General features: G+C 34.5%; 1 protein-coding gene across 50 annotated transcripts in view; it reads right to left on the bottom strand.

Moving 5' to 3' along the window:
- Window positions 1–27,688, bottom strand: part of ADGRL3 (adhesion G protein-coupled receptor L3) — an 873,550-nt gene that overhangs the window by 45,658 nt on the left and 800,204 nt on the right. For 31 of the 50 annotated variants that reach the window (XM_050789802.1, XM_050789801.1, XM_050789811.1 and 28 more), the window contains 2 exons: window positions 3,713–3,739; window positions 929–1,097 (listed from right to left, as the gene is read on the bottom strand). In XM_050789802.1, coding sequence (XP_050645759.1) covers window positions 929–1,097; window positions 3,713–3,739 — 196 coding nt within the window. The remainder of the gene's footprint in view (window positions 1–928; window positions 1,098–3,712; window positions 3,740–27,688) is intronic. The other 19 variants (XM_050789812.1, XM_050789816.1, XM_050789821.1 and 16 more) reach the window with 1 other exon arrangement.

Here is a 27,688-nt window from a genome sequence, read left to right as displayed (position 1 = left end):
TTTTAAAACAACCTCTTTATAAAGAGAATTCTAATGAATTAGATTAGAATGCATCCATTCTAATGTTACCTCTTTCCTTTTCTGTAACATACGTTTAGAAGCCTGCCTCATCATTACTACTCTATTCTGTATTTGTGATCGTGTCAACACATTTTAGATATCTACTACCTTCTAAATTTGAAACAGAGTAGTGTTTTGTTTTATGTTTGTCCATCTTGTGACAAGTGGACACTCTTTTCAACTTCTTGTTTTGGTCCCACCAGTCTCTAAAACTAAAAATCCTAGAAAGGGATATCTTTACTTCTTATTTCCTTTGTTTTCCAAAGAAAAATTATAAATCTTATTGTTTCTTTCCCACAAATTTTAAAACATAATGTTCTACCTCATTTTCAGAGTCATCTCTTTGAATATTTTATAATTATTTTTACCCCCTTCATGTCACACATGAGTAAACTGAGACATGGGGAGGTTAATTAACTTGCCAAAAGTCACATAAGTTTTTAAATAGAAGAACAGAGATTCAAACCCACATATGTTTATTTCCTATACTGTGATATATTTCCATGATGTGTGTGTGTGCATGTATCTCATGCCTCCACAACATTTTTAGAAAATAATTACTTCCTAATACACAACTACAATTGGCCATCAATGGGAATATTGAAGACTACAAAGTCAAATCTACAAGAAAATAATTTTTGTTAATATTTTAAATCTGAAAATGTTTTTATTGTTTTTTACTATTGGACACTCTCACCAACTATTATGCTTGTATTTTGTGTTTGTTTTGCTTTACTATTATAAAAGATGAGTATCTTCATTTCTTGTAGACAAACATATCAATAATAATATGTTAGAATATGTTATGGCTGCTTTGCTGTCATGAAATGTATGCCATTTATATTTTAAAAAAAGAATTCTAGCTTACCTTCTTCTGTAGGACACAATGGAAAATAAATATAAACATTCCCTGTAGAGAATTGAAAATGGTGAAGAGATACGCCATGATGACTGTGCTTTCATTAATATACATGAGTCCAAAGGCCCAGGTCAATCCTAATAGGCAGAGAAGAGCTATTGCACCTATAACCCATGACCTGTAGAGAGAAGAGAAAATTAAGGGTTATTAAATAATTGGTCTTTAATTAACAACCATATCAGATCAACAATACGACACTGAAAAAAAATGTTACAGTAACTTTTATTGACAGAAAATGTAAGACAGGTGGTGTAAGTACTTTAAGGTTTTAATGAGACTACAAGTTTTCAAGCTTGAGGAGATATACATGAATGAAAATGTAATGAACACAGAAATTCATTTAAGCAAAAGCAGATTTGTACCATAAATTATTCATGTATTTGCAGCACATATGCAAATGGCATGAGGTGTAATTATGGTGAATGGCAAGAGGAAAGCAGGCTATAAAGCTATGTTAGTCTTCACTGGGCTCACAGGGGTAACATTTGTTTGATTGATTTCCCTCTATTAGTGCTTCTTCTGATACACTTGTACCTCATTTTTTCAAAATTTCCTCTTTTTCCACAAAAATTTTATTGTTTACTGACAAAAATATAACTCGTATTAGGAGGAAATACATGGATTTGAAGTTAATGTATGAATTTAATGAGCCCTACTTGTCTAACCTATATTTATAAAGACTAAGAGTGAGGGATAGTAGATGGAAAAAAATAGTTCCACTCTAATGGAAACACTCTGTTTCTACTCTCCTTCAGCCTTTGGATCACTCTCTTCTATGCTACATTGTAGTAGATTTTAGAAATCAGTCATTTGGCAGCTTTGCTGAAAAAATTTTTGAAGGCTCAGAGAAACTTCACTTCTTTGAAGTGTCTGTAAACTCAAGGGTGAAGATGAAGCTGAGAATGAAGATGGAGTGGTATGAAGGGAGTGGTATAGAATGAAAGACAAGCTCTCACTCCCATTCCATTCTCTTAGTTTCCTCCAAGATGTCATTTGCAAGAGTATAAGCAGGTAACAAAGTTCATATATTTGTGGTTAAGTTATGTATTGAATATCAAGATAAAATGAATTCTTGCAACAGGTGGGACTCATAACTGAAATGAAATCATTCTCAACTCCTAAGTATATGGGAGAACAGGACCAAATCAGTAGAGATCTCTATACACTAAAAAGCCCAACCTCTTTATTCCCAGCACATCTTCCTTGAAAAGGGTGAATTCATATTTCTTTCTAGCAGATTATTATCCTCCACTATAATGTCTCTGGAAGATATATTTACAGGGATTGAGACTTTGTAAAATGAAGGGGAAAGATCATATATGTTTATGATAATCTGAAGCTGAGTTCAGTTTGTTTTTTAGAGAGAACTGCATCTTAAGAAAGATATGGTTCCAAAGTAGTTAATTATTAAAGTCTTATTAAAATTAATTATAAATATTTACTATTTTTCTCCCATAACTATCAGCCACTATATTTCATGTTTAAATGCCCACTAAATTTAACACGTTTAACTGAAAACATCAACATTCTTGAATAAAGAATCTCTAAAGGAGTTTTGCTATTACATGTTACATGTTTCCTTATATCATTTAGAAAACATTTTAGGTGTTAATATTTTATTCTACAGCGGGATTCAGAAGTATATTAACTTTCAAGGAAAAGCTCTCAGCTTCTTATGGATGTTCAAAAAAGAAAAAATAAGAATTGCCATTAAATCAAGGCAATATTGCTATTTAGATTTAGAAGCAAAATAATGGGATCAAATACTGAAGTTAGGTATTAACCACTGGAAAACACATGATGGGCCCAAGGGTTAAGTTGTAGAAAACTGCAATGAGCCCCAATTTCTTAAAAAAAAAAAAAAGAAAGAAAGAAAGAAAGAAAGAAAGAAAGAAAGAAAGAAAGAAAGACAGAAAGAATGAAAGCAAAAGCATGAAGAAGCGAAATGGCACTAGAAAAAAATGAAAACAAAGGACTCTTCACCAGAAGAACAAACTGAAAGTCTACAGCAAGATTGCCCATAGGTTACCAATCTTAGTTTATTCTTGCAGGACTTGTAATTTTAAAGTATACATGGGAAAAATGTCCAAATGTTAACATTTATGTTCACATTTGTTAGATTAGTACAGACTTGTGGCTTTATTTCAGAAACTGAAATATATTCATACAGATTAGATCATTAATCAAGTGATAGGTGTCAAATTTGAAAGGGATAATTTTGCATATGTAAAAATTAATTTTTAGGAAGGCAATTTTTTCTTTATTTATATTTAGTATAGCAATTCATTAATATCAATTGCAATTGGGTAGTTTTATACCCGTAAGCTCATTTTGAAGATATACCAGTAAATGACAGAATAATTTTAGATGAATGATGCCCAAACAAACAACAGAAAAGCGGACGTATGTGGCACAGAGGAACACATCACAATGAGAAGGAAGCTATTAAAAGAGAAACAAGTCTGTACCACAGGAAATTGCTATTGCTGTGGCACTAGATTCAGGTGATATCCAATTAACAGAGGTGAAGCAGAATTTTTTTCTTTGGCAATACACCTGCAGCATATTTATTCTGCATGTAAGTTGTATGCCAGATTATTTTCCTGCACAGTTTGCTCTTCTGCCTCAATGTGAATGACAGAGGCTCTAATGATTTTTCAGTACTGATCTGACAGCTGGTTCATGGGACCACACTGATAAATGGAATTTATCAGCCATTCAGGTCATTCTTACTTGATGAAGGGTCTGTTATCCTCATAGCTAAAGAATGCATAGACATAAAGACAAGAACACCAACATTAGCATTTTATGACAAAGAATTTCATATGAAAAATATTCTCCTGGTCCCCAAAGGCTTCTGTCCCCCACCTCCCTAAAAGAAATCATAATCCTTTATATCTAGAAGGTAAATCCTAAAACGACCATGAGAACTTAAATAACAAGAAATAAAAGCAATTTTATAATACTGCAATATCCCTTCTAAGACTCAAAATTCCATTTTTTTCATGTGCTCATATTACTTGTGACTTGAAAGAGACATTTATTTCTTAGAGATCACATTTCTCTAGAGAATGAGAAATTTTATGAGCAATCTTGAAAAGGCTTGGGGGCATGCTTAAAATGACAGATTTCATGTCACCTAAAGGTATTCTTATTCCGTAATATTAGTAGGTAAGATTACTTAATTATGGACAGTACGCTTCTAAGTAATTTTAATTTGGAGATGATTGACCTGAGTTAAATCTTAACGTTATAGCCTTTAGAAAATAATCTATCTTGAGTACTTTATAACTCTTTCTGTTTGTGTTCTGAGTAAGATAAACCTGAATAATCATTTGTAGTAATAGGAACAAACATACAGCGCCTGCTTATTTTCACTTATGTTTACTAATTTATTTAATATCATTTGGATAAAATAAGGTACTAATACTCAGTGAAGATAAGGAATGGTTTGGATCAATTTTTATAAACATAGTTTTTGCTTAGAGAATTGTGATAAGAAAAAGAAAGAAGAGAAACTGTTCCTTTGTCTTCTCTCTTGTCAGAGGCAAGATAGTTTCCTATATTATGCATACACAAATAAAGCTTCTAGAAAGGCTCCAACTGTGATGTATTTTGAATAAGGAGAACCACTGATGAAAACTTACTCTCCAGAATGATGAAATAATAAAGAATGGTATTTGAAGCCAGTTTGCGTGAGGTTTACATCCTAGCTCATCCACTTACTAGCTACCTATTTGATCTTAGACAAAAATTGATGAACTTATGGTTGTGTCCTTTTATACATATATCAGATGGTGATAATTATAATGCTAGTTTCTTGTGATAATGAAACAATTTATTATGAATAAAATGCTCAGAACCGTTTCTAACACAAAATGTGTTCAACAAATATTATATATGTATATTATTATTAGACTACTCAAAGCTAGGATAAAATCACACCTAAAATACAAAATTTCTCACCCAGAGAATAAAACCCCAAATACATACATGTTGAGTAAGTAAATTTATTGAAGGATATTTCAGGAGTAATATGATGCAGTAAAATAGATGTGGCTGAAATAACTTGGTAAACGGAGTGGAGAGTGACTAGAACTGTATGTCCAAGGGGGTGATCACTAGTCATGTCTGGCTATTTACATTTAAATTCATTAAATGAAAGTAAGTTTAAAATTCAGTTCCTCAGTTACATCAGTCACAACACAAGTACTCAAAACCTTCACATAGTAGCTACCATAATGGATATGTCCATCATCACAGAAAGTTCTATTGGTCAGTACTGGAAGATAACATTCAAAGAGAGTTTTAAGCCAAGAAATGGAAATCCAAGAGATATTTAAATAATGCCATGGATGTGTGAAAGATAAAGAGAGAAGAATTTGTAAGAATTGATGGTATTTAACAGCTGTAAAACAGGCCTAGAAAGAAAAATCCTGTACTTACATTACTATCAAAAATTTATAAAACATAATATGTGATATTTATTATACTATATGCATTCCCATTGCATCAGTATATTCCATCTGTGATGTACTATTCATGATTCGAATAACTCTACCTTAATTCATATAGTACAAGGTCAAGAAAAGAAAGTTACAGAGGTTGACACATAGGCATCCATGCAAAAATGCTCCAGGAAATGGATTAAGCTTTGTATATATTTTAACTAAATTTCATTATGTATATTTTGGATACACAGCATGATGCTATGGGATACATGTAGACAGTAAAACTGTTACTATATTGAAGCAAATTAATGTATCCACCATCTCACATAGTTACCAACTTTTTGTTTGTTTGTTTTTGTAGCAAGGCAGCCAAAATCTACTCATTTAGCATGAATCTCATACACAATGCAATTTTATTACTTATAGCCCTCATGTACATTATGTCTCTAGACTTGTTCATCCTATGTATCTGCTACTTTGTTTTCCTCTGATCTACATCTCCCCATTTCTTTCCCCTGTCCCTGTGTTTTGTTCTCTATCTCTGTACTATAAAAATGTTTGTAAAAATTAAAATACAAAGTTTGAGGACTCTGTTCTGTTCCATTTGTCTATATCTCTGTTTTGGTACCAGTACCATGCTGTTTTGGTTACTGTAGCCTTGTAGTATAGTTTGAAGTCAGGTAGCGTGATGCCTCCAGCTTTGTTCTTTTGACTTAGGATTGTCTTGGAGATGCGGGCTCTTTTTTGGTTCCATATGAACTTTAAAGCAGTTTTTTCCAATTCTGTGAAGAAACTCATTGGTAGCTTGATGGGGATGGCATTGAATCTATAAATTACCTTGGGCAGTATGGCCATTTTCACTATATTGATTCTTCCTATCCATGAGCATGGTATGTTCTTCCATTTGTTTGTGTCCTCTTTTATTTCACTGAGCAGTGGTTTGTAGTTCTCCTTGAAGAGATCCTTTACATCCCTTGTAAGTTGGATTCCTAGGTATTTTATTTTCTTTGAAGCAATTGTGAATGGAAGTTCATTCCTGATTTGGCTCTCTGTTTGTCTGTTACTGGTGTATAAGAATGCTTGTGATTTTTGCACATTAATTTTGTATCCTGAGACTTTGCTGAAGTTGCTTATCAGCTTAAGGAGATTTTGGGCTGAGACAATGGGGTTTTCTCAATATACAATCATGTCATCTGCAAAGAGGGACAATTTGACTTCTTCTTTTCCTAACTGAATACCCTTGATTTCTTTCTCTTGCCTAATTGCCCTAGCCAGAACTTCCAACACTATGTTGAATAGGAGTGATGAGAGAGTCCTCAGAAATAATACCACACATCTACAGCCATCTGATCTTTGACAAACCTGAGAGAAACAAGAAATGGGGAAAGGATTCCCTATTTAATAAATGGTGCTGGGAAAATTGGCTAGCCATAAGTAGAAAGCTGAAACTGGATCCTTTCCTTACTCCTTATACGAAAATTAATTCAAGATGGATTAGAGACTTAAATGTTAGACCTAATACCATAAAAATCCTAGAGGAAAACTTAGCTAGTACCATTCAGGACATAGGCATGGGCAAAGACTTCATGTCTAAAACACCAAAAGCAACAGCAGCAAAAGCCAAAATTGACAAATGGGATCTAATTAAACTAAAGAGCTTCTGCACAGCAAAAGAAACTACCATCAGAGTGAACAGGCAACCTACAGAATGGGAGAGAATTTTTGCAATCTACTCATCTGACAAAGGGCTAATATCCAGAACCTACAAAGAACTCAAACAAATTTACAAGAAAAAAACAAACAACCCCATCAAAAAATGGGCAAAGGATATGAACAGACAGTTCTCAAAAGAAGACATTCATACAGCCAACAGACACATGAAAAAATGCTCATCATCCCTGGCCATCAAAGAAATGCAAATCAAAACCACAATGAGATACCATCTCACACCAGTTAGAATGGCGATCATTAAAAAGTCAGGAAACAACAGGTGCTGGAGAGGATGTGGAGAAATAGAAACACTTTTACACTGTTGGTGGGATTGTAAACTAGTTCAACCATTATGGAAAACAGTATGGCGATTCCTCAAGGATCTAGAACTAGATGTACCATATGACCCAGCCATCCCATTACTGGGTATATACCCAAAGGATTATAAATTATGCTGCTATAAAGACACACGCATACGTATGCTTATTGCAGCACTATTCACAAAAGCAAAGACTTGGAATCAACCCAAATGTCCATCAGTGACAGACTGGATTAAGAAAATGTGGCACATATACACCATGGAATACTATGCAGCCATAAAAAAGGATGAGTTTATGTCCTTTGTAGGGAGATGGATGCAGCTGGAAACCATCATTCTTAGCAAACTATCACAAGAACAGAAAACCTAACACCGCATGTTCTCACTCATAGGTGGGAACTGAACAATGAGATCACTTGGACTCAGGAAGGGGAACATCACACACCGGGGCCTATCATGGGGAGGGGGGAGGGGGGAGGGATTGCATTGGGAGTTATACCTGATGTAAATGACGAGTTGATGGATGCAGCACACCAACATGGCACAAGTATACATATGTAACAAACTTGCACGTTATGCACATGTACCCTACAACTTAAAGTATAATAATAATAAATAAATTTAAAAAAAAAAAGAAAAAAGAAAATAAAATACAAAGTTTGCAATATAACTGGTGAGGCCACGTATGTTTTACTTTTAAGATGAAATATGAAAAAGTAGAGATTTCAGGGTGCAATTCAGCAGTTTTTATCAATTGGTGGGGACCATTCAGTTGCTCCATTTAATAACAAAGACAACAGCAACTCCAGCTTCACTTACAGTTTGCTATAGTTATGTGTAGAAGTAGTGTTCACAGGGATGTGGCCACAAGTGAATTGTGACATTTCTGGGTCTTGTCAATTAAAGGATGGGAATTGGTCTCCTCTTTACCATTTGCTGCTGTCCTTTTACTAGGAGAAAGTGATGCAGAGCCTTAGGCATCAAAATGGAAGTTGTTTATTTATGTAGAGCTGAAATATTAGGTTTAGACTACCTACTACTAGACTCTCATAAAGCAGAGTTTAAGGCACAATATTTTAGAATTTTTTTTTGCAGTGGCTTGATTTGTGCAATAATTAACAAAGCATTTATTTTATCCCCAAAATGAGACAATAATATTCAATGATTTAAAATCTAAAGATCACTAAAGGTAACCTATAATATGTCAGTACCCTCCATAATTTTTGTCAAATATTCTACCGGTCTAGATGATCTAGTTTTATAGTTTCTCTCCATCAAATCCAAATGAAATTGATGGTAATGTCATCATGCTGTTGATTCTTTTTTTTTTTTTTTTTTATTTGAAAAAGCAGATCCCCAGAACTAGTTTCTATAGCTGAATAATTTTTATTATGTTTTACCAATGATAATCCATTTAAATAAAATACCATTACAGGTTGTATGACTAAAACAATTTTACTGGAGTATATTTAAGAATTTTGTAAAAATGTCGATGCAAAGGCCTAATACGTTCTTAGCAGATGTTAAAAGGAACTTATAGGTTACCTTATCATTTATAAGTAGTGACTTACAGATTTTTCAAGATCAAACTATTCCTCATAGAAAAAAAAAAAAAAACGGTAAAATATTCTAATGGATCTGTATGTTGAGTGGGCTTTTCCTCAATCAACAACAAGGCTTCCAAACTGAGGACTAAGAAGATTCAGTTGCCCATATTCTAAAAGGAGCCAGCAGTAACCTGAGATAAAGAACTTCCATAAGGTTTACTTAGAAGTGATCTAAGAGACACTGCTTTGCCATACTATAAGCCCAGGTGTTCCAAGTCCTTATAAATGCAAGGGGACAAACAAGGCCATTTTAGGATTGTAGTATTCACGGAATATATTAAATAGTAGGAAGAAGAAACAACTTTTATTATACTAATCCCCTAGCCACAAATCTTAGCAGGCAGTGGAGGAAGAATGTTTTACGTGGGTATGTTATTAAAGTTTTAAGTTGGTCAGACATATAATAACACGAATAGATTGGCAACATTACAATGTATATCTAAAATAGCAGTAAGTGATCTGCTACCCAGTGGTTCAAGGATATTTAAGATAGCATACCTAGATTAGTGATCAGAAAAAAAATCTAAACATTTCATCTTTTATTCTATTACATTAAAAATGCTCAAATGGTTATACTTATGATAGAAATCTTGACAGCTTAATATTTCTTCCAAATGTAACTTATGTTAATGGGACTATACCATCCTGAAATTATATTATTATATTTGTTATTTGTTCATCACTATAGGAAGAATAAAAGGAAAAGGAAAAGGCATTCAGAATTTTTTTTTTTTTTTTGAGACGGAGTCTCACACTGTCACCTGGGCTAAAGTGCAATGGTGCAATCTCAGCTCACTACAACCTCCGCCTCCCGGGTTCACACAATTTTCCTGCCTCAGCCTCCCGAGTAGCTGGGAATACAGGCGCATACCACCACACCAGGCTAATTTTTTGTATTTTTAGTAGACACAGGGTTTCACTATGTTAGACAGACTGGTCTCAAACTCCTGACCTTGTGATCTGCCGCCTCGGCCTCCCAAAGTGCTGGGATTACAGGCATGAGCTACCGTGCCCAGTCTGGCATTCAGAATTTAATTCAATGGTTCTGAGTAAAATATTAACAATTTTTATCTATGGCCATATAATAAATAAGCATTAAAGATATTAAAAATTATTCAAAAACATGAAAGTCACATACATATAAAAATTATAAATGACAGATTATTATATTTCAACTATGAATTTTATTACCATTTAAGTATTCCTACCAAAAGCTATATTCCTATGTTTTGTTCATAGGAAATTTATTAAGAGAATGAAATGAACCAAATAAATGAAATAAATGGTTTAGAATACATCACAAACATTTTAGAATATATAATAAATATTTTATCCCTATGACTCAAGGGTACCATAACAATGTTGCAAATTTGAAAGCAAAACACCAATATTAAACTTTAAATAATAGATTGTGTGCTGCTTATGAATCAGGTAAGTCTGAAATTAGGAAAAATTGAGTATAATAAATTAAGACCAATAAATATCAAATCAATGACAGACAAAATTTTACTTTCTCTACTACTCAATGTTATACAAATTATGTTTCCTCTACAACTCAATGTTATATAAGTTTCTTTAACTCAACATATTAATACTATCAAAGAATTAATTTATATGTGAGAGAAGTTAAGGGTATCAACAAGGAGAAAGAATCATGAAGTATTAAATTGTACTTCGTTTATATAATTAAATGCTTATTAGAACTTAGTATCCCTCTCTATCAGATTTACAAAAATGAATTCGTAGGTTGCATACAAATAAGATATGGGCATACCTCAGAGATACTGCAGGCTCGGTTCCAGACCATCACAATAAAGTGAGTCACAAATTTGGGGATTTTCCAGTGAGTATAAAAGTTATGTTCACATTATATTGTAGTCTATTAAGCATTAAATAGAGTAAAACACTATACATACCCTAATTTAAAAATACTTTATTGTTAAAAAAAAAAAAGTTACCAAATCTGAGGCTTCAGCGAGTTCTAATATTTTTGCTGATGGAGAGTCTTGCCTGGATGTTAAAACTGCTGGAACATGAGTTGCTAAGAGTTATGGGAGCTATGGAAATTTCTTAAAATAAGACCACAGTGAAGTTTGCCACATCAATTAACTCTTCCTTTCATGAAAGATTTCTCTGTAGTATGTCATACTGTTTGATAGCATTTTACTCATAATAGAACTTCTGTCAAAATTGGAGTCACTCCTCTCAAACCTTGTTGCTGCTTTATCAACTAAATATGTAATATTCTAAATCATTTGTTGTCATTTCAACAATGTGCATAGCATCTTTACCAGGAGTAAATTCTGTCTCAAGAAACAACTTTCTTTGCTCAACCCTGTAAGAAGCAACTCTTCAAAATATTAAAATTTGATGATGAGATTGCAGAAATTTAGTCGCATCTTCAGGATCCACTTCTAATTCTAGTTATCTTGCTATTTCCACAACATCTGCAGTTATTTCCTCCACTAAAGTCTTGAACTCCTCATTCATCCATAAAGGTTGGACTCAAATTCTTCAAAAATCCTATTGAAGTTAACATTTTTACTCCTCCCATGAATCACAAATGTTCTTAATGGCATCTAGAATAGTGAACACTTTTCAGAAGGCTTTCAATTTATTTTGTCCAGATCCATCAGAGGGAGCATTATCTATGGCAACTAGAGCCTTAAAAAACTTATTTCTTGAGTAATAAGATTTTAAAGTAGAAATTACTCATTGATCCATGGGCTGCAGAATGGATGTTGTGTTAGCAGGTAAAAAATATTAATCTCCTTGTATATCTCTATCAGAGCTCTGGGGTGACAAGGTGCCTTGTCAGGAAGCAGTAATATTTTGAAAGAATATATATATATATATATATATATTTTTTTTTTTTTTTTTCTGAGCAGTAGGTCTCAACAGTGGGCTTAAAGTATTCAATAAACCGTGCTGTAAACAGGTGTGCCTTTCATCCAGGCTTAGTTGTTCCATTTATAGAGCACAGGCAGGGTAGATGTAATATAATTCTTAGGGATATTCAGAATGATAAGTAAGCACTGGCTTCAACTTACATTCACCAGCTGCATTAGCTCCTAACAAGAGAGTCAGGCTATTATTTGAAGATTAGAAACCTTGAAGCCAGACATTGACTTCTTCTCTCTAGCTAATAAAGTTCCAGATGGCATCTTGTTCCAATAGAAGGCTGTTTTGCCTACATGGAAAATCTGTTGTTTAGTGTAGCCGCCTTCATCAATGATCTTAGCTCTATCTTCTGGATAATTTGCTGCAACTTCTACATCAGCACTCGCTGCTTCACCTTGCAGTCCCATGTTATGGAGCTAGCTTCTTTCCTTAAATCTCATGAACCAGCCTCTGCTACCTTCAAAAAAACTTTTCTTCTACAGCTTTCTCACTCCTCTCTGACTTCAGAGAACTGAAGAGAATTAAGGCCTTGCTCTGGATTAGGCTTTGGCTTTAGAGATTGTTGACACTGGTTTGATCTTCTAACAAGACCACTAAACTTTCTCAGCAATAAGGCTGTTTGGCTTTCTTATCATTCATGTGTCCACTACATGAGTAATTTTAATTTCCTTTAAGAACTTTTGCATTCACAACTTGGCTAACTGGTATAAGAGGATTAGCTTTCAGCCTTTCTCAGCTTTTGACATGCCTTTCTCACTAAGCTTAATGGTTTCTAGCTTTTGATTTAAAGTGAGAGACACTTCCTTTCACTTGAACTCTTATAAGCTTTTGTAGGGTTATTAATTGGCCTAATTTCAATATTTTTGTGTCTCAGGGAAGAGGGGAACCCAAGGAGAGGAAAGGGAGAGAGATAGAAGAATGGCTAGTTGGTGGAACAGTCAGAACACACACATTTATTGACTAAGTTTGCTGTCTTATATGGGTATGGTTCACGGTGCCCTAAAATAATTGCAATAGTAACATCAAAGATCAGTAACCATAGATAACCCTAAAAGATATGATAATAATGAAAAAGTTTTGATATATTGTGAGAGTTATCCAAATGTGAAATAGATCCATGAAGTAAGCACATGCTGTTGGGAAAATGGTACTGATGGACTTGCTTGAAATAGAGTTGCTACAAACTTTCAATTTGTAAAAAATGCAATGTCTGGGAAGTATTATTACCAAAAAGAGAAGCACAATAAAATGAGGTATGCCTGTATGCAATTTTTGAGTCTTATGTTTGAATAAAATAATAATATCATTCGATTATTAATTAATATTAAAGTATGAAAGGCTGTATGCTGATGACTGAAAATATGGACGTGCAAACCAACCTGTCTGAATTTGAATGACAGCCAAGCATTTTAATAACTCTGCAATATTTCACGAATTGCGCCTCATAGCCCTCTTCTGTGAAATGGGGATATAGACACTGAAGTTCCTTCATAGGACCATTGTGCGTATCAAATAAAAGGTCTTGGTAGTTTTATTTATTACAAAAAACTATGCAAACATACACAATTTTTATGTGCAAAAGTACTATATAAATATTTGCTATTGTAACTGCTGTTGTGTATTGACCTTCTGACCTCAATAAAGGGGTTGTAGGAAAAAATACATACATGATTCTATATTAGGTTTTTTTATTAAGTATTTTGGAAATTATATATTAAGTGTAAATACAAAGAAGATGAGGAAGTCACTGCCTCTTTCTGAGTTGATCTTTAATACATACATTTAAAGGGCCTCAGTTTATATAAAGTAGCATTTTCTTTTAGATTATTAGTTTAAATTTAGTAAATGCTATGCATTTTCATATTCTGAGTTGAAATTGAAGTATTTCCAAAATTCCTACTGAACATTAAAAGAGATAACCACAGTTCTTTGGTTTACATGAGAACTCTAATTCATTAATATATTATATCCTTAGTGTTGAAAAGTCCATTATATAATGGCAATGTTCTGCTAAGTGTAATCATTTGACTATAAAGAATAAAAGCCATAACATCACATGTGAAATGTTCCTGAAGATTCAATTAGAGATTTAAGTTCTGGAATTGGATTGTTTAATGTTTTTTTCTTATGACTTTTCTAAACTTTGAAATTTGAATAGGAAAAATGAAATAAATGAGAAGATGCTTATATATACACATTTATATTTATTTCCAACAGTTTTTATTTTGAAATCAGTGGAAACTTGAAGTCAGTAACACTTCAAGATCCATAAAATATTTTTAGCAAGTTGACATATCTTACTTATTGATATTTATGATTAAAATTTACAATGTTTTCTGGTTCACTTTTGGAGGTCCAGTGTTTTCTACACTTACATTGAGCCTTAGAATTCATGAATTCCTTAGAACCTGTAACTGTGGGGCTGATAAAATATGGTCATTGGAATATAAGGAGATGAAGTAGTTTAAGGACTATATTACCTACTCTCAGGATTTATTTTTTCCACTTACAGAATATACAAACTTTTAATTTAAGTAAAATAAGTCAAGAAATTAAAAACCTTTTGTAATCCTTGCCAAACATGCTCTGACTAGGTGAAATTCTGTTATATTCTTCCTCATACTGTATGGTATTTTCACCTCTCTTTTCACCAACTTCCAACGGAAACATTCATTGAATAAACAACGGATTATAAACTGCTTGGGAGAATAACTAAAACACAAGGAAAGCACAACTGAGAATTTAAAATACATCTGTACTAACTAAAGATTCCAACAAATGGAACCATCGAAGGCACTGCAACACAGTTGGAAGCAGGCAAGGTTTATTTAATTTTGGAAGTATCTTATCCTATTTATAAGCCTCAGTTTTCTCAACTCCACAATCAATAAGATAATCTCACTGGGATCTTTTTAGAGTTGAGTGGACTCAAGAAAAGAATATTCGATGGTCCTTAAAAGGTTACAAATTAGTAAAAGCTTTTGAAGTACACTCTGAATCATTGAATTTATCATTTATATGGAACAGTGAATGTCCATTGGAATTTTTCTTGTAAAGATTTTGAAAAAAATCACACTCCACATCTACTGCACAAGAGCTATTACTTTGTCAGAGAAGACCTGATTAATTACTTAAGAGCTCTATCTCAATTCTGCTTTTAATACAGAAGTCCAGTGAGATATAATTATTCCTAATTCAAATTGTTAAAAGAAATTGAAAGATAATCTTCTTAAAAAGATGTCAATGAGAAAAACATTAATAAATATTATAGAATATTTAAACAAAATAATAAATCAAATTTTATAAATACATAAAAAGCTCCAAGTCACAAAATAAAAAAAATTAAATCAAACATATTCTAAGCCAAATGGCAGCTTCAAAAATGTACTAAGAATTAACATCAATTGGAATTTACTCTCTGATGATAATAAAGTTAGATACCAATAACTAATAAAATATGTATATATGCATATGACTACATGAAAATTATCCATTTGCTGCTGTCTCTAAGAAAGCCTCAAGTCCCACACCACTTTGCAAATAAGTTCTACCTAAAACTCAACAAATAATTCTTCTTCTAATCTAGGTTAAGCCTAAATGAAAAAAGAAAAACTTTTTATATGTATATAAAGGATTTAAAAATTCAAATTTAGAAAAGCAAATGTAAAATGGCTTGGGCTTATAAAACCAGAATTTATAATTATCTGTGAATAGTCAGAGATAAATCATAGAACTATTTTGATTACAAATCCAAAGTAATGTTAATGTTGGTTACAGAGTCACTTTCCTGTTCCCCTGATGAGTCCAGGTGTTAAATTGTACATATCCCCACTGCTATGCAAACTCCTTCATCTTCTTCTCCTCAGTGTTTCCATACCCCAGCTGCATCACACACAGGAGGCACATCTTCCCTTTCATAGAGTGTATCAGGATGATATCTCCTTTTGGCTTACATCAGCCACCTTCTGTTTACAAATATCATACCTACCGCCCCCAGTGCGTGAACTCTTCCAAGTCCTCTGCATCCACAGACAGTCTCCCTCAGCCCCAGTTCCAGCAGGACAGGCCTTCCTCTAAAGGAAAGCTGGGGCAGTGAGGCCACACCAGTCAGCATTCCGTCCTTCCTACACCAATCCAATTGGGCTCCTACTTGTCTGGCACTTTCACACTCAAGAAAGTATATTGTTCTCTCTCTCTCTCTCTCTCACTCTCTCTCTCTCTCTCTCTCTCTCTATCATTTCTTGCCAGTATTCTGCCTTTTCCTGACGTCTATGCCAACAAAATACCTGGTCATTCCTACGTCTTGTCTTGCACAGCCATTCATTGATAATTGAGTAAGTGCAATCACCACTGCAGTGCTGAAAAGCTCTTGGTCTTTTCCCCTCTAAATCTGTATCTACTGCAATGAAACAGAGTCTCTTCTGGTAACCAGGAGTCTTATATCAGAGACTCCTCTCCTGACACCCTCAATCTCCTAATTGATCTACTCAATAAGAATCTGTTATCCTGAAATGCCTACTGCTCTGCAAACTCTTGTAAGAACACAACACAAAACTCCTGAGAGCTCTGTTTTCCTCTGCTTTTAATATGCCTATGTTCCATCACAGGGAGCCAAGGAAGCACCTGCTGGCCTTTGGGATGCCTCTTGGTATCTAGCACCTACCAGGTTAAAGTGTGTAATCCATAACTAGTTATATTTTATGACCTCCACGCAGTACATGTTGCAGCACTGCTCAATTTGCAAACAGTGAAATTTTTCAGGATCTACATTCTCTTGAATTTGATCTTAGGTGCTGTACTCCAGCCTGGGCAACAGAGCGAGTCTCCATCTCAAAACAACAACAACAACAAAAACAAAGCTCTACTTTTAGTATGTCCACATTAAATGCTGGACAAAGGGTTACTTAGAGAAAACATGGACGATTTCTTTAAGAAAGGAACCATGCTTTCTTCTCCAGCACAGCCAGTGGGTGGAAGGCCTGCTTCCGTCCTCCTTTCCATTCTTTCAAGAAAAACTTTTATGAGTCTACTCATAAAAGTTTTTATAATGTATTTTTTGTCTTACCACAGAACAAAAAATACATTATACTAACATTTTATTTCAGAACTTAGTTAAAAGCCTTAAATAAGCTATTAAATAACAAAATGTAATGGTGCATAAACATCATAATCAACTAAGATTTATTCCAGACAGTAAAAAGAGTTAAATCAATCTATCATGTCACTTACTTCATAGTCTAATAGACAGTCTCAAAAAAAAAAAAACTCCCAATAAAATTAAAAAAAAAAACTATTTGATGAATTTTAGTATTTTTCAAGAAAATACAAAACAATTTAGAAAACTAGTATATAGTAGTTTCCTTAACTTGGTGGAATCATTCATTTTTTTAAATCCATAGCAAATATTATATTTAATGGGGAAACTTCAAAATGTGTATTTTTAAACCTCAGGACCCAAGCAAGGATATAGGTTATCCTGGGACCTGCTCAATTATGATACAAATCAAATACAAAAATAAATAAATAACTGGTATAAAGCTGAGACGTAGAGAGATAATTTTTAACTTATTATTTAAATATGACATGATCATCTCCATAGAAAATACAAATGAGTGCAGAGAAAAGGTGTTGTAACTATTTAATAATGTTCAATAAGTTTGTCAGATATAAGATCAACATGCAAAAATCAACATCATTTTCTTATTTGGCAATAATAAACTAAAAAAAAAAAGGGAAATTAGGTATCATACCTAATAGCAACAAAACAAAAAGAATCTATACAGAAATCAACCAAGCAAAGAATGAATGGACATTAATGGAGAAAAATCTTAAAAACCTATAAAAGGATATGACGAAAGGCCTCAATAATAGATAGGCATGTGTATGAATGGTATGACTTAACCTCATAAAGATACCAGGCCTTACAACATAATCCACATATTTAATGTAATTCGAATTGAATATATTGAAAGAATTTTAACAACTGATTCTGAAATTTATGTGAAGGAATAAAAAAAATTATGAGTAACTAAAACAGTTTTGCAAGAGATGATCAAAACGGGAGGACTCGCCCTACCAGATATTAAGCAAGTTCTAGTAATGATGTAGTAATGATAGAAAAACACAAAGTATGTCCATGGAACAGAAGAGAAAGCACAGAAACAGATTTAATGTAGGATAGTGTGGTAGCATAAATGTTCAGAAAAAGGATGGATTATTTAGCAAATGGTGTTGGAAACTTAGCTTATTACATAAAGAAACGGAAAATGTCCTTCAAAGAGATTAAAGATTGTAACATTAATTGTAAAACTGTGAGACAAACAAAATATAGAATGGAAAATAAAAGTCCGGGCACGGTGGCACATGCCTGTAGTCCCAGCACTTTGGGACGCTGAAGGGGCAGATCATGAGGTCAAGAGATGAAGACCATCCTGGTCAACATGGTGAAACTCCATCTCTACTAAAAATACAAAAATTAGCTGGGCATGGTGGCATGCACCTGTAGTCCCAGCTACTTGGGAGGCTGAGACAGGAGAATCGCTTGAACCTGAGAGGCGGAGGTTGCAGTGAGCCGAGATCATGTGACTGCACTGCAGCCTGGTGAGAGAGGAAGACTCCATCAGAAAGAAAGAAGAAAGAAAGAAAGAGAGAGAGAGAGAGAGGGGAGGAAGGAAGGAAGGAAGGAAGGAAGGAAGGAAGGAAGAAGGAAGGAAGGAAGGAAGGAAGGAAGGAAGGAGAAAGAAAGGAAGGAAGAAAGAGAAAGGAAGGAAGGAAGGAAGGAAGGAAAAGAAAGAGAAAGAAAGAAAGAAAATAAAAGGGAATGAAGGAAAAACTAAATTTTAAAATTCTTAGTTTAAAAGGATTTCAGTTGAAAGACTTCGAAAGCATATACCTTAGAGGAAAAAGTTGATGGTTTACATTTATATATTATAAATAATATACTTATATTTGTACCAAAAGAAAAAGTAACAGAGAGGTAACAGACTGGAAGAAGATATTTGCAATAGCAAAAGCATTCAAAATGGATATCAGCAAGTAAAAGAAAAAGGACAGGGAAGCTAACAGAAAAAAGTGGAAAAAATTAAAACCATTAAAAAAAGAGAGAGAGAAAATCTAGTAGAAACAAATAGGTACACAAGTTTTACTAAAATGTCTCTTTGAATATTAAGAGATATGCTGCATTACAGCACATTATTAAAACTTACAGAATGGGAGATCTGGCAGCTTTAGAAACCTTTCCACAGCTAATTGTGCAAGATGCAGTAAATTCAATGAAGGCAGAAAAATCAGAGCACTGTGATGATGAAGACTATTACAAAGAAAATGTGCTACCTTTTGAGTCATAGCATGGTACGTATAATATATTATCTAATAGTGTCAATACTTGTGCTAATAAATTATTACTTTTTATGTTCATGGGTTATTATCTTAATCTCAAAATTAAATAGTTTTAAATTGTAGCCTTAGACTGTCAGTCTCAGTTGTGGAACAAAGAGGATTTTTGTGTTAGCACTTTGAAGTATCTGGTTTAAAATATCAACTTCCATAGGCAGCAATCCAGAGTACTGCAGAATGCATGCTCAAGTAGCACATTTATAAAAGTACCAGGGACCTTGATGACAGACCTTTTAAGAATACATAACTGTATGTAGTGGAGAAAACCAGCAACAATTGGTTCTCAGCCAAGAGAAAATTAGATTAGGAAATTTTCAAGTGAGGACTGAGCGGCTCAAGATGCTTAACACTCCAGTATACTGTCTGCACATTTTAATTACAAATCTAATGATTTAATACAGTCTTTTGTCTTAGGTAACTCTGACTTGTATGCTTTCAGCACTTTTCAAATGAGGTAAAGAAAAAATAGCATTTTAAAACCAAGTAACACTCCTGATGGAAACCACTGCCGAAAAACAGGAGAATGAGAAAAGCTGAAATCTGTTACCTTATTGTTGTTTTGCTTAAACGGGAGGTATTTGTTTGGAATTGGGGAAAACTGATAAGCACCTGGAGTATAGTGAAGCATTTGGTATTCCGTTTGTGTAATCCACTAACCTTTTCAGTGATGAATTTGCTAATCAGTGATCATCTGCAGTAACTTCAATGATAGAGCATTTTACAGACTTCTTTTACGAACAGTGGTAAAATTGAATAGCTTGAGCAATGATTCTCAAGATTTATGTATCATAGTATTTTTTGGAATTTGGGGAGAATGTGTATGTATCTAAAGCAAAGCAGAAGTAGTGTTCTCACCCATCTAGGGGGCTTTTCTATCGCTAATGAGTGGGATTCTATTGCCCAAGATTGTAAGTGACTGCATGCATATAGTAAGTAATGAATTTAGGCAACAAAAATTGTAAAAAAAACTTGTATTATAGGCTATTCCTTCCTTTCTTCTGGCATTTTTGTATACCTCCTAGACCAACTAATTTTCTACCATTTCCCTTTCTCCCCACAAATTGTATCCTGTCCTTTGAAACTCATGATCCAAACTCAACAAATTCCCTTAAATCCTAAACTTCATTTTTGGTGTTTCTGTCACTTACTGCTTTTAAGTGAAATTATTGCCCACCAGCAGCGCTTTCCCTTAGGAGCACACAAACTCAAAGGATTGGTTCTCTCTCATCCCTCAGGTGGTGGACGTGCCATCACCAGATCATGATTTCCCCAGTGCAAAAACCCCAAATCCTCTGAGGTTTTGCCATGGGTTATTCAGTACTATCTTCTTGTTTTTGTTATCTTGCACATTCCTAGACCTCTTCTTCTTCTGTCTCTCCATCTTTCCACTGCATTATCACCCAATTCATGTTCATACTTTCCCCCATGAGCAGCCCAGATACTATGACCATTTACTTTCTTATAACCCCTTTCCTCTTTAATGATTTGAAAAAAACACACACACATTGAGGTAGCTGAACAAGGCTGAAGAAAAAAAAATGTGTTTTTTGTTGTTTTTTTTTGTTTTTGAGATGGAATCTCGCTCTGTCACCAGGCTGAAGTGCAGTGGTGCGATCTTGGCTCACTGAAACCTCCGCTTCCCGGGTTCAAGTGATTCTCCAGCCTCCCGAGTAGCTGGAATTACAGGCGCCTGCCACCACGCCCAGCTAATTTTTGCATTTTCAGTAGAGACGGGACTTCACCATGTGGGCCAGGATGATCTCGACCCCTTGACCTCATGATCTGCCCATCTCAGCCTCCCAAAGTGCTAGGATTATAGGCACGAGCCACCATGCCCGGCTGTTTTTTGAAGACATGTTAAATTCCTAACAACTGTCTTTTTTTTTTTTTTTTTTTTTTTTTTTTTTTTTTGAGATGGAGTTTCATTCTTGTTGCCCAGGCTGGAGTGCAATGATGTGATCTTGGCTCACTGCAACCTCCTCCTCCCAGGTACAAGCGATTCTCCTGCCTCTGCCTCCAGAGTAGCTGGGATTACAGACACGTGCCACCACACCTGGCTAATTTTTGTAATAGAGATGGGGTTTCACCATATTGGTAAGACCATGTTGGTCTCGAACTCCTGACCTCAGATGATCGCCCTCCTCGGCCACCCAAAGTGCTGGGAATACAGGCGAGAGTCACTGCGGCACCCAGCCTATAACAACAAATTTCTAATGGCACTTAATATCTGAAATGCCAATCATACTTCCCCAGTGCATGTGATTTCCCATTCTCCATAAGGGATATTTCACATCTTTCTTCAATTCCAAACCTCTTTCCCATCACAACTCCCTCAGCTGAATATTTCCTAGTTTCTTGAAAAAATGGAAACAATCTGACAGTGCAAATGTTTGCACTGTCCAGACCTGTCAATTTCTTGTACAGCACCCAAACTCATCCCCAGCTGCTGCTTCCTTTGATTTTTGCTTTCCATAACATGATGTTTTTACATTTACCTCAGTGACTTTTCTTCCCAAGTCATCTTCACCAGAACAATATTCTTCTTGAGTAGTTTCACTCAGTAATTCACTTTACACACTAATAACGCTGAGATCCCTGTCTCTCATCCTGACAAGATTACTGTACACTAAGACACCTTATAATTGCATTCTGCTGGCCAGATTTTATAGTTCATAATTTAAAATATTAACATAATCATAGGTGTTAAAAACAGGACCCTTAATGATCATCATTATCCAATCAATATCAGGATTAAAGCTTTTTGAGCATGCCCTAGAAAATGATCTAAACTGATATGTTTTCTGAAATGACAATCTCTTAAAAATTTGACACATTTTACTAGATTTATAGGTATGCAATTTGATGTGACAAGGACTATATCTAAGAGTTAAGTAAATGGACAGTGAAGCCAGACTGTCTGTTGAAATCCTGGTTCTGGCACTAACTAGATCTGAGGTTTGAAGTGAGTTAATTAACCTCTCAGAAACCTCAAAGGATTATTGCAAAGATTAAATAAATTACCACATGTAAAGAACTTAGAACAGTGCCTAGCACACAGTAAAATGTCAATAAACTAACTATTCTTATTATTTGGCACACATTTTCCAAATAGACACAATATTTAAAATTCAAGTTGGTGTTTAATCAGGTGCAGAGATTACAGTTGATATGAGGGCAGAACCAGGGAGCACCTATCTTTTATTTCAGAATCTATGACTACGTTTTGAGTATGTGACTCAAAATACAATGGAATGTTTAACTTCAATGCCTCACAAAGTTTCACTTTATCTCCAAGAAGCTTTAAAAAGAGGCTGGTTTGAACTTGGAGGCCCAAATCTTTCAGTCTAACATCACTTATTTAAGTTTTCGCACAAAAAAATCTTTAAGTCAGCAAATTTTGGTCAATTTTCACACAAAATTATATGTATTAACACATATAATCATCATACTAAATAAAGCCCTCAATTTAAAATAAGTTGTGTTATTTTAAAGAAAGCTATGTTAGGAAAAAAAAATGTATTCCTAGTTGGTTTTTGTTATAGCATACAAGGCAAACTCCTAAAAACCACAAGATTATATTACCAAAGAGATTTAAGGCGTATTTCACTTAGCCTTTAGAAGAAATTGTATTTCTGCTTAAGATGTTTAAGAACTTTGACTTTAAGTAGTAACTAACTGGTTAAAAATCGGCTTATGTATTTTTAAAAAGTTATGTTCATTTTTCTTAAAACTGGATTCAAACAAAAAAAGATATGTTCAGAAATAATTAGAAAGAGATTTACTTGATACAGTTCCAGACATAGCATCCTAAAATATGGCACCTTCAGATTTGAGAAAACAGCAAAAGTGGGAAGGTCTCTTTGACATTGCCCTCACCCTTCTCCTCTGAAACAGACCATAAAAGAATTCTCTGACCTTTCTCTCTGAAGTAGATCATAAGACCCTTACCCCAGAGATAACCGCCCTGTACCCAGAGGAAAGGAACATTTTTATCCTCTAAGACAGAGAGACACCCACAATAATCTGAGAATAAACAGGCCTTGCTAAATTCTCCTCAGTTTATTAACATTGAATCATAACCTTTTGTCTTCCAATCGTATTTCTCCACATCCATCCACTTCTTCATCAAACTTAGTAAAAAAAATTCTCAAGTTTAACTGTGTTCCTTGAGTCTCCATTTCTGAAAGCTCTAATAACATGTAAAACTTGTATTAAATTAATTTGTACGCATCTATCTTGTTAATCTTTAGTCATAGGAGTCTCAGCCATGAACCTAGTAATGGGTGAGAAAAGAAATTTTTTCTCTCCTATGGAATCAAATACTTTATTTTGGAATGTACAGTTCCAAATCCTATTTCTTGTGTAGTTGTTTAGGAGCTGAAACTGCACTAAAATAAATAAGTTAAAAAGTTTATGAAGTCATTTTAGGATATTTTTTAGTTTTACCTATAGCACATGAGATTCAGTTTTACAAGTTGGAACTAAATATCATTAAAGATAAGCACTCGGTTTTGAACTTTTATTCTAAAGTTTAAAATCCAAGGTAAATAAATAGCAATTACCTTTTAAAAGTGAATACAAAAGATAAAAACAGAGTAAGTTTTAAAAATTTTATCCCCGAATCAGAAGTGGATTCTTTCACTAATATTTTAATGATACAAATAAGAGCAATTCAACATTAGAGTGAGTTCTACCTCATAAAGAATTTGCAGACAGATAAATTACAATAAGTAAATGTTCCCATTTTCATAAGACTTCATTAAATTTTCATTATGTAGATATAGCCACAGTAGCATATTAACAATAGAATACCAGACTTGATTTTTTAAAAACTGTTTCACAGCTCAAAAATATAGAAGGATAATCCTTTCAGGGAAATGACATTCTTATATTGTTCTTTCACAAATATGTTTTCGGACATAACGTAGGGTGAGATATTTTTAAAATAAAACGTTTTTATAAGAGTACTATGTATTCATCATACTAGCTTCTGAAAACTCAAGAGTGAAATGGTGTAATAAAAAATAAATATTTGTTCTTTGTACCTGATTCCTGGCACAGAGCTCCTAAAAGCCCTTGAAATCTCCCATGTGCCTTCTGCATACTAATGAGATGACTAGGTGTGTTGAGGGGGAAGGTGTGTGGCAAGGCGATGGCAGGAGGCTAGAGAGCTTCAGCATGGGGCCTCGTTCCCAGAAGGATCAAGCTAACATTAAAAAGGCCGAATGAGGCCGGGCGCGGTGGCTCACGCCTGTAATCCCAGCACTTTGGGAGGCCGAGGCGGGAGGATCACAAGGTCAGGAGATCGAGACCACGGTGAAACCCCGTCTCTACTAAAAATACAAAAAATTAGCCGGGCGCGGTGGCGGGCGCCTGTAGTCCCAGGTACTTGGGAGACTGAGCCAGGAGAATGGCAGGAACCCGGGAGGCGGAGCTTGCAGTGAGCCGAGATCGCGCCACTGCACTCCAGCCAGGGGGACAGAGCGAGACTCCGTCGCAAAAATAAAATAAAATAAAATAAAATAAAATAAAATAAAATAAAATAAAAATTAAAAGGCCGAATGTTCAGCCTCCTTTCCCCTCCTGCATAATCACTGGGGAAAAAAGGGGGGCTGGAGATAGAGTAGCCAATGTTTAATCAATCATGCCTATGTGATAAAACCTCCATAAGAAATTCCAAAGAATGGATTTCGAGAAGCTTCTAGGGTGGTGAAAACATCCACATGCCTGGGAGGGTGGTTTCTTGGAAAGGGCATGAAAATTATGCCTTCTCCTCCATACCTTGCCCTTGCATCTCTTCCATTTGGCTGTTTCTGAGTTATATCCTTTATAATAAAGCTGTACTTAGAAGTACAGCACTTTTCTAAGTTAAGAATTGTTCTAGTAAATTATCAAATTTGAGGGATGGTTGTGGGGACTCCTGAATTTGTAGTTGCCTGAGCAAAATGTGGGTATCCTGGGCACTCCACTGGCACCTGGTGCCTAAAGTGGGGGCAGTCTCGAGGGACAGAGCTGTTAACCTGTAGGGTCTGCGCTAACTCTAGGAGTTAGTTTCAAAACTGAATTGCATTATTGGACACCAGTTGCTGCTGGAGCACTGGTTGGTGTGTGAAAAAGGGACATGTATTTGGTTGAGAAGTGGTATCAGAAAACACCATGCAAGCGCATAAAAAAGAAAATTTTAAATTATGCATAATCCTGACACTAAAACATTATCATTATTAACTTTAGTACATTTCCATTTAGTCTCCTTTTTCTCTATGTATAATCATTTATTTCTGACAAATAACAATGAGTGTTCATTTAATGTCCAAAAAGGTATATTACACACAGCTATTTTATAAAGTACACTTCATAAAATTTTATAATATATAACACTATATTTTATTTTTAGAAAGACAGTTAAATAAAAAATTATAAGGTATCAAAATGCGTGCCTTATTATTGCTTGAAGGAAATGAATTGTGTTGCTTAGGTAATTTTCATTGACAAATAATTTTTCTCCAAAACATGTGATTTATTTAGTTTCTTAAATTCATGAAATTACACAACAAAGTTACTAAATGTGTTTTGATAACTAACTGATTTTTATATGTTAATAAAGCCTTTGGACAGTTGTATTTTCTAGAAAGCATATACAGTCATGTGTCATTTAACGATGGGAATACATTCTGAGAAACGTGTCCTTAGGCGATTTCATAGTAGTGTGATTATAGAGTGGTCTTACACAGACTTAAAGGATTTAGCCTACCACACATCTAGGCTATATGGTAATGCTTATTGCTCTTAGGTTATAAACTTGTATAGCATGTTACTGTGCTGAATGTTCTAGGCAATTGTAACACAGAAGTATCTGTATATCTAAACAAATGTAAATGTAAAAAAGGTACAGGAAACAAACAGTATTACAATCTTATGAGATCACCATCATATATGCGATTGTCGTTGGCTAAAATGTCATTCCGCAGTGCATTACTGTGTGCGTGGATATGTGTGTATATATTTCGATTATATATAAGCATATATATGTATGCTTGTACCTATATACACACACACGCATATATACATATCGATATAAATAGATTTTATAATTGGAATATTAATTTATAACCTGTACATATATTACTATATATTAATATCAAGGGGAAAAATAGAAGATTAAAACTTCATAATAATGTTATATTTGTCAATATTACATAATTTTTTTCTAGGTAAATAAACGTTTTTCAACACACTGAATACTTATGAATCATGATAATTTATTGCATTACTTTAAAAGAAAACATCTACTGGTGAATAGGTTAGCAGGTCTCAGTCATAATTCTATCACATAAAGAAATAATGGTATTGTCTGCATCCTTCTTATCTAAGATCAGCCTTCACTTGTATACTGTATCCCATACTCTTTTGCCTATTCAAGTGTAGATGCCAGATCCCATACAATTTCCTCTCTCTTTCCAATATCAACTAATTATGTATTCTTACCAAATTAAAAGGAAAAGACTGTAACATATCTCATACTTAAAAACAAACCAATTATTATCAACAACAGCAACCTCCTGAACCTAAGATCTCTGTCCACTACTACATTTCTCAGCTCTTGTTTACAGCAAAAGACTTGAAAAGATTGTCTTTACATGTGGTTTTTAACTCCTCCCCTCCCATTCTACCTTCACTCTATTCTAATAAATCTTCATCAACCACTCTGTCAGGCAGCCTTTGTCAAGTTCACCAAAGATCTCCATGTTGCTAAATTCAGTGGTCAAGTCTCAGTTCCCATCTCATTTGAAAAGCTAGATTCAGCTAGCTTCCAGGATCTGTAGATTTCTTTCTATCTCACTGGCTACTCCTCCTCAATCCAGTTTGCAGGTTCTACACTTCTTCTAAGATCTCTAAAAGTCGGAGTGTCCCAGGGTTACAGTCCCTAGTTCTCTTATTTTCAGTGTCTACCCTCAATCTCAATATCTTACCCAGTATCATGGGTTTAAAATAAAATCGACCCTGACCCTTTCTCCCAAGGTTGTCTAGGTTTGAGGAGTGGCCAAGGGGTGCAGGTTGGGAGAGGTAGAAAAACCTTGGACGTGTGGGGCACAGTGTCCACATACCTGTGCATGAGGCCCCACATGTGGTATCTAGCTGGAGGCAGCTAGATAGAGAAGGAAGACAGGCGGTGAGCCAGGAGCCATATCCTGGCATGGAACTCTAAGACGTCAAAGGATTCTAAACTCACACTTGATCTTCCAAGTGTTTTTGAAGGTGTATCTATCACAAGAGGAGGTTAGGAGATAAGTCCTCTTGCCCTGAGCTCTGCAAATGTTGAGACTGT

This window comes from Macaca thibetana, chromosome 5 (assembly GCF_024542745.1).
Source record: "Macaca thibetana thibetana isolate TM-01 chromosome 5, ASM2454274v1, whole genome shotgun sequence".
Classification (NCBI taxonomy): domain Eukaryota; kingdom Metazoa; phylum Chordata; class Mammalia; order Primates; family Cercopithecidae; genus Macaca; species Macaca thibetana.
The sequence above is the reverse complement of the archived record's forward strand: the minus strand, read 5'-3'. Positions and strand labels throughout refer to the sequence as shown.